Source organism: Bison bison, unplaced genomic scaffold (assembly GCF_000754665.1).
Source record: "Bison bison bison isolate TAMUID 2011002044 unplaced genomic scaffold, Bison_UMD1.0 scf7180017864289, whole genome shotgun sequence".
Classification (NCBI taxonomy): Eukaryota; Metazoa; Chordata; class Mammalia; order Artiodactyla; family Bovidae; genus Bison; species Bison bison.
The window spans coordinates 1,821,685-1,833,495 of NW_011494861.1; the positions used below are offsets into that span (position 1 = coordinate 1,821,685).

General features: G+C 53.4%; 1 protein-coding gene across 1 annotated transcript in view; it reads right to left on the bottom strand.

Moving 5' to 3' along the window:
* Positions 1-2,613: 2,613 nt before the first annotated feature.
* PLOD1 (procollagen-lysine, 2-oxoglutarate 5-dioxygenase 1) overlaps positions 2,614-11,811 on the bottom strand; it is a 29,834-nt gene continuing 20,636 nt past the window's right edge. The window contains exons 13-21 of the mRNA XM_010849860.1: positions 11,739-11,811; positions 10,856-10,981; positions 10,412-10,553; positions 9,378-9,491; positions 8,344-8,409; positions 7,605-7,709; positions 6,006-6,152; positions 5,117-5,242; positions 2,614-3,508 (exon numbers count right to left, since the gene is read on the bottom strand). Of these exons, the coding sequence (XP_010848162.1) occupies positions 3,353-3,508; positions 5,117-5,242; positions 6,006-6,152; positions 7,605-7,709; positions 8,344-8,409; positions 9,378-9,491; positions 10,412-10,553; positions 10,856-10,981; positions 11,739-11,811 (1,055 nt within the window). The 3' untranslated portion in view covers positions 2,614-3,352. The remainder of the gene's footprint in view (positions 3,509-5,116; positions 5,243-6,005; positions 6,153-7,604; positions 7,710-8,343; positions 8,410-9,377; positions 9,492-10,411; positions 10,554-10,855; positions 10,982-11,738) is intronic.

Consider the following 11,811-nt stretch of genomic DNA (forward strand, 5'->3'; position numbering starts at 1 on the left):
CCAGCACCCTACTTTCTCTCTGAAGCATTGCATCAAGCTCTGAGGCCTCCAATGACCAGACTCCCTCAACTTGGCTGATGGTGTGATTGTGGGGGCACAGGGCAGGGGTGGGGTACAATTGCAGGACATCTCTTCCACATTACCTATTTCTATTTTGACGGACATTTCCACAGTGGACATGAATTGCATTTGGCATTGGAAAAAGGTTAACACTTAAAAGCAACCCTAAGACACACACTTGTATAGCACAGACCAGTTCAGAAAGGACACCCAAGAAACTGAATAGACATGTCACTTCTGGGGAGAACAAGAAAGCTGGGGGTCAGAGGTGGGAAGGAGATTAAGATTTGCACTGTTTGAATTCACAGTGCATGAACTGCATGCATGCTCAGTTGCTTCAGTCATGTCTGACTCTTTGCAACCCTATAAACTGTAGCCTGCCAGACTCCTCTGTCCATGGGATTCTCCAGGCAAGAATACTGGAGTGGCTGCTATTCCCTTCTCCAGGGGGATCTTCCTGACCCAGGGTTTGTACTCCCGTCTCTTAGGTCTCCTGCATTGACAGGCGGGTTCTTTACCACTAGCGCTACCTGGGAAGCCCCTTCACCATGGGTTATTTTAAAAACAAAAACTTATTTTTAAAGAGAAGGGATAAATTAGGGATTTGGGATTAACAGATAACACAACTATTGTTTTTTACAAGGACTGACTGTAAAGCACAGGGGACAATATTCAATATCTTGTTATAATCTGTTGTTGTTGTTCAGTCACTAAGTCATGTCTGACTCTTTTGTGACCCTACGCTCCTTTGTCCATGGGATTTCCCAGGCAGGAATACTGGAGTGGGTTGCCATTTTATTCTCCAGAGGATCTTCCCAACCTAGGGATCAAACCTATGTCTCCTGCTTGGTAGGCAGATTCTTTACCACTGAGCCACCAGGGAAGCCCAGTAGCCTATAGTGGAAAAGTATATATAATGGAATCACTTTGCTGTATACCTGAAAAATGTAAATGAATTATACTTCAACTTTTTAATTAAAAAAAACTATCTCCTTAGGACACATATGAAAAACCCCTGAATGATTCCAACTAAATAAAGTCCAACTCTCCTTAGCCACAGAAAATGGGTTTTGCAATCTGATCCCCTCCACATCACCCATACCAGCCAACCTGCTTCTCAGTCCCACCTATGTCTTGACAGCTCCATCTCCTGACCTGGAGAATGTCTCTACCTATTAGAAACCTCCTCCCCCTCCAAGGCCCAGCTTAAATGGCATCTGCTAGCAGGCTTCTTGGCTTCCCCGTGGCTCAGTGGGTAAGGAATCTGCCTGCAATGCAGGAAACCCAGGTTCGATCCCTGGATTGGGAAGATAGCTTCGAGAATGAAATGGCAACTCACTCCTGTATTCTTGCCTGGAGAATCCCATGGACAGAGGAGCCTGGCAGACTACAGTCCATGGGGTCTCAAGAGTCGGACATGACTTAACGACTAAAGCACCACCAGCAGGCTTCTCAGTCTCAGCACCAGTGGTATTGGGGTCAAGTCTTTGTTGGCAGCCGGGATGTCTTGTAGGATGTCTAGGATCATTCCTGGCCCCGACCCACTACTGCCAGCAGCATTCCAACCCCCTTCCCAGGTTGTGACCACCTCAAATCCCTTTAGACATTGCCAAATGGCCCTTGGGGGGGCAAAAATCACCTAGAAAAACTAAGCTCCCCACAGTTCTTACAGCCATTGTGACATTTATCACCCTGGGTTCACAGTGAACTGCATTTTGTTTTTCTTCTGTCCCCATCCGTGACTAGAGGGTACCTAGAAGGTGGGGGTGGGGCAGGGACCAGATTTCTACTGAAATCATATTCAAATCCCCATCCTTACCACTTACTTCTGTGACTTTAGGTCAATTACTTGGCCCCTCCAAGCCTACATTTCCTCATCTATAAAAAGGCAATGCTAGTCCCCACCCCAGAAGACTGCATGCTGAGTGCCTGACATGCATGATGGCCAGCCCACAGCAGGGGTGGACAGAGACTGGCACTTATTAATAAATGGGCTTCCCTGGTGGCTCAAGCAGTAAAGAATCTGCCTGCAATGCGGGAGACCCAGATTGAATCCCTGGGTCAAGATCCCCTGGAGAAGGGACTGGCTACCCACTCCAGCATTCTTGCCTGGAGAATCCCATGGACAGAGGCTCCAGTCCGTGGGGTCACAAAGAGTCAGACAAAACCGAGCAACTAACACTTCATAACATTAATAAATGCCTTGATGTGTTACAGATGCTACAAATCTGCCCAGGGTGTGGCAGGACCACCAGAAGTTCTCTGTTCCCTGATGTTCATGTGTGCAGGAAGGGTGGTCGGCAAAGGCTTCAGAGGAGAGTGACACCTGGTTTGGATCTTGGGAGATGACACCATGCGCCCCAGGTAGCAGGGCCTGGCTCACATGGAGGGTTTATGAATTATACAAATGAGACAGAGACCACATGTGACTTGGTGTGAGAAACAAGTCACCCAATCTGCTGACACCGCCAGCCTTCCTCACTATTAAAACCTCTCCCTGCAGACACCCGCCTTGACACGTGCACACCCACCTACCCCAGCATCTCCCACTCAGTGGTTTGAATGACCTTTAATAGGAACGCTGTTTCTGTCTGTCCCTCTCTCCAGAGGCATCCAGGACAGGATGACATAGTGCAGTGTGCAGATACACCACTCCCTGCTCTGCCCCACCCCCAGCAAAGGTCAAGCAGAGGATGGAGCTGCGACATCCATGCACTTCCTGTCTCCCAGGAGGTTTTCTGAGTCACCATCTCCAAGGGACAGCGTTCTGCTCCCATGATAGGAGCCAGGGAGGATGGGGCTGCTGCAGTCCCACGGTCATGTGGGGACTTGAGTCTGACCCAGGTCTCAGTATCAACCCTGGAGCAGAAGGCCCCTGAGGCTGCAGCTCTGCTGGGGAGAAGCTCTGGGGTGTGACGTCTCACCCCTAGAGTCTCTCTGGGCAGCTGGGTCAGCCCCTGTTGTGCTCAAGCACTGCCCCCTGGAAGAAGCAGAGGAAGTGGGACTGGGTTTTTCAGGAAGATGGGTGAGAAAAGACCAGTTGCTACAAAGCAGTGAAAGTGAACAGTTTTTCCCTGGAAGACATCCAGAGCACCAGGAAGGTCCCAGCCAAGGAGCTATGCTCTGCCTCTGTCTGGCCTGCGGCCCCGTCTCTCCGAAGGTGGCTCAAAAGCAGTGAGAGGTCAAGAGCCTGGAGGCTGGATCCCGTTCCCTGGGCCCCGAGGCGCCGGAGGCTGCTGGGCAGTGGTTGTTGACCAAGAGGAAAAGGTCTGTGGTGGCTGCTCCCAGCCAGTTAGGGATCGACGAAGGAGACTGCGATGTAGCGGGTGCCTTTGGTGGTGGGGAGCCCCTCGTGGTAGTGCGTGAGTCGCCCGGGGTGCATCAGGGTCCAGCCCTTCCGTGGGGCTCGGATGGAGCAGTTGTAGCGCAGGAACCGACAGCCCCCGCCCTGCGAGACAGGAAGTGTGGATTCCCCAACAGGAAGTGCCAGTTCCCCAACGGACACCGGGCTCTCCCCCCACCCCCACCCCCATTCTCCCATCTGAGCCATCACAGCCAAGGGGCCCCTCAGTACAGCCTGCCTGGGGATGCCCTGTGGAGCGACAGCCATGAGCTGCCTGAGGAAGACACTCAGCAAAGAGCAAGGAATCAGAAGCACTGGCCTTGGAGGCAGGCAGCACTGGGCAGTGACTCTGTGACCAACCTGAACCTCAGTTTGCCCTTCTGGAAAATGGACATTAAACTGTACGGAGTTGTGAGAATTAAATGAGAAGATACAAGTAAGAGCTAGCTTAGGGCTGGGTTTCTCAACCTTAGCACTATGGACATGTTGGGTTAGATAATTATTTTTTAATTGTGGCAAATACACATAACATAAACTTTACCATCATAATCATTCTCAAGTATACAATGATAATAAGTACATTTACACTGCTGTACAGTTATCATCACATGGGCCAGATAATCTTTCTTATGGGGGAGCTGTCCTGGGTACCCCTGGCTTCTACCCAAGAGATGTCAATAGTACCCTCATAGTTGTGACAACTGAAAATGTCTTCAGTTATCGCCAGTGTCTGCTGAGAGGGAATCACTGTCCCCTATGAAAACCCCTGATATATTGTAAACTCTCAAAAAAATGATAGGTGTTTTATGGGTGTCCTTCACAATGCCTGCCCAGGGCTGAGTCCCTAGAAGCTTTTATAAATAGTAACTTGGGACTTCCCCTGCGGTCTAGCGGTTAAGACTTTGCTGTTCAACGCAGAGGATGTGAGTTAGATTCCTGGTTAGGGAACTAAGATCCCACATACCTCATGGCCAAAAAAAAAAAACCAAAACATAAAGCAAAAACAATATTGTAACAAATTCCACAAAGACTCTTAAAAGAAAATAGCAGCTTAAGGAGTAAATGGTGAATAAATGGCTGTCTCTCTAGCTGATCACACCTAGAGGCCCTTCCTTGGGGCCCTGAGGCCCCCAACTATTCCCTCTGCACTCTCATGTCTTCCTGGTTTCCCCATCCCCCGCTCTGGTCACAAGCCTGTGCCCCACACCTACTCTAATCTTGTCCTGCCATTCCCAAAGCTGCCCTCTTATTTCAAGAGTGATGAAAACCCTAAACTTTTTATTACTAATAGCTATTATTTTCCTTGATTACTTATTATGGATTCACATAAGCAATTACCTGGATGAGCTCATTTAATTCTCACAATTCTACAGAGGGGTCCTCTAGGTTTTCCCATCTAAGATATGAGGGAAATGCTAAGAAACGTACCTGGTTACATGTTACACAGAGCTGGTGAGAGGGAGGTAGGACCCAAGCCCAGCCAGTCTGGCCCCCAGACATCCCGAATCCTTGCTCTGTTGTATCTAAAGCTTTCTCCCCCCAACCAAATTGTGCTCTGAGCCCACCTCTTCTAAGAAGCCATCTCCACGCACCAGGCACCTTCTCTCTAGGGTTCTCTGGCACTGGCATACCCTGACTGGCCACTCTGTGAGCTGCTTACTCCCGTCAGCCCTGGCCCTGGCCCGCCCCTGGCCCAAGATGCCCCCTGCTCACCTCATAATCCACTCCAACCCGGTTCAGGGCAATGTTGATGGTGAAGGTGGAGGCGTCGTGGTGTGGCACCAGAGAGGGCTGCTCATCGGGCTTGTAGCGGACGACAAAGGCCAGGTCGAATTGGGCCTGCACCAAGGAAGTGGGACAAGAGAACTGGAGTTAGAGAGAGGCCCCCAAATGCTGGGAGAGGCAGGGGTGCACAGAAGGGACCCCTCATCCAATCGCTGCAAAGTCGACCAAGACAGCAGATCTGCTTATGCTGTGTTCTCCAGCGTCTGGCACAGACAAGTTTCTCAATTAAAACATGGGGTGGAAGGGAAGGAAAAGTAAAGAAAGGGAGGACGTGGAGGGAGGAAGGAAGAGCAGGAGAAGAAGATGAAGAGAAGAGAGGAAATAAACGTAACCCTCACGACTCTTTCTGGTTGGTGATTCCTTGGGGGCAAGGCCCTGGCACACTCAAAGCAGGTGTTTGGAGAAAACCAGGGTAAACAAGGAGGAGGTGACTGAAGGAGGGCAAAAGTCAAAAGAGGCAGCCAGACACACGAGGGAGGGAGCTAAAGGAATGCGCATGCCAGCCAGCTAACACGGGCTTATATGAGCCTCTAGAGCAGGATTTAAGTACACAGAGGAGGATGCAAAGAAGTGAGTCCTGGCTGGAGGCAGAGTGGCCTCCCCTTACCAACTAGATGACTCCCGAGGCCCCGCCCACAGTATCCGTCTCCCGAGGCCCCACCTTCCGGGGGCCTAGCCTCACCCCTGAAGGGAGGAGACGCCACTCCTAGAGACTAAATATTCAGTAAACTCTCCCCCAAGCCTGGAACGCCTTCCTACCCTCCCCCAACCACTCCACCCCACACCCTCATCCCGGTTGCACCCCAATCGCGCCCACCCTGGTGTAGTAGCCCGGGTAGAGTTTCTCCGTCATGGGGGCGATGTACTCCACCAGGAACTTGTGCCACTCCCGCTCAAAGTTGATCTGGTTCATGTGGATGTCGATGGTTGGCACGTTTTCGTAGCCACCCTGGATGCGGTTGTCCTAGACGTGACCAAGGAGAATTTGGTAAGCAGAATTCTAAGATCTAACCCCCTAACACACACCATGAAATTCCAGCTCCCTGGTGTAGTGCGTGTTGTTTCAGTCGTGTCTGACTCTGTGCGACCCCATGGACTGTAGCCTGCCAGGCTCCTCTGTCCATGGGATTTTCCAGGCAAGAATACTGAAGTGGGCTGCATGCCCTCCTCCAAGGGATCTTCCCGACCCAGGGATAGAACCCTTGACGTCTCCTGTGTCTTCAGCATGGCAGGTGGATTCTTTACCCCTGAGCCACCCAGGAAGCCCCCCTGGTGTATATGCTCTGTCTAAATTCCCTCCCTTTGACCTGTGAACCTGATGGGGTAAGGTTAGGTTACAGGACAAAAGTGAAGGGATTCAGGAGATGTAATTAATGTAATGTCTACTGCCTTTGGGTTCATCCAGAGGGAGATCATCTCAGGTGGGCCTTCAAGGAGGGTTTGGAAGACAGAGATTTTGTGTCCTGCTGGCCCAGAAAAAGCAAGCTGCCTGAAATGATGCAGCTGCAAGGATGTGAGTTCTGTCACATGAGCTTGGAAAAGGACCCCAAGCTTCAGATGGGAGCCCAGTCCCGGATGACACCAGGGCTGCAGCCTTGTGAGACACTGAGCCGGACTCCCAACCCACAGAGACTGGGAGATAATAAACGGGTATTGTTTTAAGCTGATAAGCTTTGTGGTGATTTGTTACACAGCACAGAAAACCAACGCAGAGGCCACGGGTTAGTTGGGGTACTAGAGCCCCAGTGCTGGCTGGGTCACTGGAGCACAAGAGTTCACCAGACCCCACATGTGGGCTCTTTGAGTTACTGGGTTCTGGAGATGAGCTCTGGCACCAAGTATGTCAGTTGGGCAGACCCATGAACCATGTTTAGTCCAGCTGCTAGCCCAGATGTTAGCTGGTCCCAGCGGCATATAGGCCCAGGGGTTCATGTGCCTTTAAAAATGGTTCCTGAACTTTCTAAGAGGCTTGCAGGTATGAATTCCTCGTTCAGGGAAGGCACAGCCTGTCACATGCACCATGCCCCTTGCTTCTTAACACTGGTGTCTGGTGATCTTAACACTGCTGTTGTTTCCAAATCCTTCTGCATCCCACATTATCTCATTCCTCCCCATCTCCATGCCCAATCTGGGGAAGGAAGAGAAATCATTCTAATGACACACCAGGAACTGGAAACCTAGCAATTCAAGACAAAGGCAGCTCTAAGTCACCCAGCAGCAATGGCAACTTGAAGACCAACATTCCATCCCATTTCTCACTCCCTCTACTCCTAAGTGTCTGCAGGTACCCCTGCCAATGCCCCCATCTCTAGGAGTCCCAGAGAGGTTGGCTAGCTTGTCAAGAAAAGAGCCCCGAGGGCAGGCATGGGGAAGGGGCAGCATCCCACCATCGCAGTCCAGGCATCTGGACCCCCACCTTGTTATCTCCCAGGGACCACTGGCCGTAGTGCTCCATCTCTTCCACCAGCTCATCACAGGCCGTCTCCGTGAAGATGGGGAACCAGTAGACGTCCGGGCAAGGCTGAGGAGGGCAGGGATTCGGTCACAGGGTCCAGAGAAGCATCACTTCGTCCTCCCGCTGCCCCCATGGCCCTCTGCAGACCCCACTGCAGGCAAGGCCCCTCATGTGGCCTATGTCAGTCCCAAACCCCAGTCTGTGAGCCCTCCGTGTCTCCACAAGTGTCCCCAGGGAACAGGAGCTCAGCAGGCTGCTGAAGGGAGGAGGAACCAGAGCTCAGAGCTGGCCCTTCTCAGCCAAGGTCACAGAGTTGCCTAAGCCTGGAAAGGAATATGCAGATCCAGGGAGCAGAGGCCCACAGACTCCAGGAGAAGCAGAGAAGGAAGCATCTGTTTCTCATTCTAGGCCCACAGTCCACAGCTGAGACCACAATTGGGGACATTTTCTTCTTTCCTGCTCTGGCCAGGGAAGATGCCTCAGGCCCCTCCACCCCCGAAGACTCCAGCTGCAAAGTGCCATCAAGATGCAGGGGCACCCCACTGCACGTTCCCTTGCCCCATGCAGCACCAGAGCACAGGAAGGGGGCTCCTGCTCCTCCCCCAGGTCAGCTGGTCTTGTTGCTCTGCCGTCTGTCCCCTGCAGCCGCTGCAGGGTGTAAATCCAGCAGCTTTGTTCACAGAGGGCGCTGGGGCCTTACCATCTCCACCATCTTCCCCGCCAAGGCCTTGGTGTAGTTCTCGTGGATGTATTTCTCCTTCCAGTCCTGTGGGGAGAGGGGGAGCTGGGTCCTCGGGCCAGCCTTGGCCAGCTGGGACTCACCTGCATGGGCTGTTCCAAGAGGGAGTTCTGCCCCCCAGGCCCCGTGGGGTGCGGGAGCATTGGGGGTGGGAGTGGGGAAGCCTGTATGCGCCTCTGCCCGCTGGGTCATGTGAGCTGTTTGGGCGCACAAGTATGTCCATGGGAGTCCATGTTTGCATGTGAGTGTACAGGTATAGGTCCTCCTGCAGGTATGTGCCTGTGCCCACATCAGCCACAGGCTTGAACATCTAGTGATGCTGTCAGGACTTCCTCCTCCTCTGATCAGCACAGCACCCTCAGAGGTGAGGCAGGCTGGGATAGCACGCCCATTTTAGAGCTGAGATAACTGAGGCCCCATAGATTCTGGACAAAAGATAACGGAAGGACTAAACAACCTCCACTGCCACTTCTCAAGAGCCAAGAGCAAAATCGGGGTACTGAGCATGCCCCCTGCACTCAACACCAGAGGGCAAAACACCTAAGCTACTGCTCCGCCCGGACCCCTGGACACAACCCAACTCTCACCCTCTACAGGGAACAAGCTCACCCCTCCTCAGGAAGAGAGTGAGCAAGGGAGCCTGACGTTAGTTCTCACTCCCCACTGCTGCAGAAGGGGCCCCAGTAAAGCCTTGCCTGGAAAAAAAAGATAACCGAGGCCCCAAAGGCGGACAGGTTTAACTGTCACAGCTGATGGACCACAAACCTCAGCCTCTAACTCCAGGTCCCTCCTCCACCAGATGGCGCTGCCTCGAGAGACACTCTCCTCTCCACACTGGAATCCTGCCTGACAAGCCCTCTGGGGTGGAGGGAGCCAGGGGGGACCATGGGGTCCCAGCCCAGCCAAGGTCAGGCTCTGGGAGGGAGGTGCCTCAGGTCACAGGATCACAGAGGTCCCTTTTGTTCCCATGCCTGCCCACCCACCCGCGGCCTCACCTCGGGGTTGCTGAACACCTCCCAGAGGTCGTTGTGGAGGTGGGTGGTCTGGTAGCTGTCCAGGGAGAGCAGGTGGCCAAAGGAGTGCCGGTTGGTCAGGAACATGAACACATCCTGGGGAGAAGAGGCTGGATGGAAGAGAGCCTCCCTTCTCCTGCACACCCCACCCCTGGCGTGGGCAAAACTGAAGCCTCCTCTACCCACCATATTTAAATTCACAACCCAGTGTGGGTCACTCCATTTCCCAAGTGCCCAAGGCCTGAGGCAATCAGGGAAGACTTCCTGGAGGACTGAACAGGAGTGAAAGAATGAGCGTGCAAAAGAAAAGGATGGAGTTCTGATCCTGGAGTGAGTTGTGGGCACAAGGAAAACATCATCCCGCTGTCACATTTAAAAAAAAAATAACCACAAAATAGTATCGAGTGGGGCACAGGGAAATAGTAAGGGCATCTCTTGGGCATATTACTTGGAGTAAAGGTGGAAAGTTCAGTTTTCTCTGGGCTCTGTCAAAATGTACATAAAAGAGATTGTGTAGGGCTTCCCTCGTGGCTCAGTGGTAAAGAATCCACCTGCCAATGCAGGAGATGTGGGTTCAATCCCTGGTCCGGGAAAATCCCACAGGCCATGGAGCAACGAAGCCTGTGCGCCACAACTATTGAGCCTGTGCTCCAGAGCCCGGGAGCCACAAGAAGAGAGGCCATTGCAATGAGAAGACCAGGCACTGCAACTAGAGAGCGGCCCCTGCTCACTGCATCTAGAGGAAAGCCCGCACAGCAATGAAGACCCAGCACAGCCACAAATAAATAAACACAAATTTTAAAAAAGAGAAAGATAGTGTGATAACTGGGTCTGCTAAAATGATCCTACAGACCCCGAGGGGCAGCCCTCATGCCTGGGGCCCCAAGTGCCCCCACCAGGGCCTGGCAGCCTGTAAGCAGTCCTGCTGGGATCTCAGAAGCCACAGGGCCCACGGGAACAAGGTAACTCGTCTTCCCCATCAACGGGGCCTCTTCTGACTGCCCAGCCCAGCTAACCTGCTGCCGGATGTTGGCACAGAAGGCCATGTCGGGGTCCAGCTTGCTGTGGTGGAACAGGTCTGTCTCCTGCAACTCAGCCCGCAGGGCGCTTCCCTTGATCAGGTAGATGTTTGAGATGTAGGGTACATTCCAGACACCCCTAAGGGAGAGAGGGGAAGATGGAGGGGGTCACAGGCAATGGTGTGGAGTCATAGGCTGGGGGTCAGGGGTCAGATGAAGGGGAAGTCACAGGCTGGGAGGGCAGGATGGTGCTGATTTGATTCCCCTACTCTGGGCACATGGCCCCAGGATAATTGTCAGGAAGTCCTTCTGTGTGTCTGACTGCAGTCTTCCTTGCTTCAGTTCAGCAGGAATTTGAGCACAACAAGGACAGGAATACTGGGGGAGGCGAGGCCAGGTGGAAGACAGAGGAGGGTGTCCCCCCATCCTGCAGGTACTCACACACGCCGCCCCTGCACGATGTCCACGTAGTCCTCGGAGCGGGCGTAGTAGCCATCTGCACTCAGTGCCCCCCAGAAGTTCGACCACAGCCTCCCATGGCGGGTCATCAATGGGGTGATAACGTTCCTGGGGAAGGGCGCATCTCAGAGGGAGTCCCTCTGCCTGAGGGGAGGTTGGGGCAGGTCCAGGTGTGGGGAAGGGGAGGGAGAGTGCCTTCAACCTGCAAGGACCTCCCTGGAGTAGGGCCTGGGGTGGGGTCTGGCCCATCTGGTGCCAGCTCCCCCTGCCCCTCACAGAGCAGCCAGGAAAGGCACAGAGGAGGAGGGGTGGGGGTAGGGAGTGGGACAGCTTGGAGCTTGGAGCCAGGAGGTGGAGAACATCCTAGACTAAATCAAGGTAGCCAGGACTTCCCTGGCAGTACAGTGGATAAGAAATCCACCTGCCAATGCAGGAGACACAGGTTCGATCCCTGGTCCAGGAAGGTCCCATATGCCGCAGAGCGACTAAGCCTGAGCACCACAACTACTGAGCCTGTGCTCTAGAGCCCATGAGTCACAACTACTGAGGCTGCGGGGTGCAACTACCGAAGCCCATGCGCCTACAGCCTGTGCTTTGCAATAAGAGAAGCCACTGCAATGAGAAGCCTGTGCACTGCAGAAAGAGTAGCCCTCACTCACCGCAACTAGAGAATGTGTGTGTGTGTGTGTGTGTGTAAAGACAAGATAGCCAGGCTGGGAACAGCCCAGGGTCACAGGTGAGGCCAATGTGGAGGAGGAGACAGGCAGGGGAGGGGCCCCCACCCCAAGCCCAGACTCGGGTCCAGGGCCATCGTGAGCCCTGAGGGCCTGTCTGCCAGCCGGCCACGGCCAGCCCACAGCCTCACTTGTTCTGCTCGATCAGCAGCCGCAGGGTTTTGGGCTCAGTCAGGGCCACGTCGGCATCCACGCTGAAGTAGT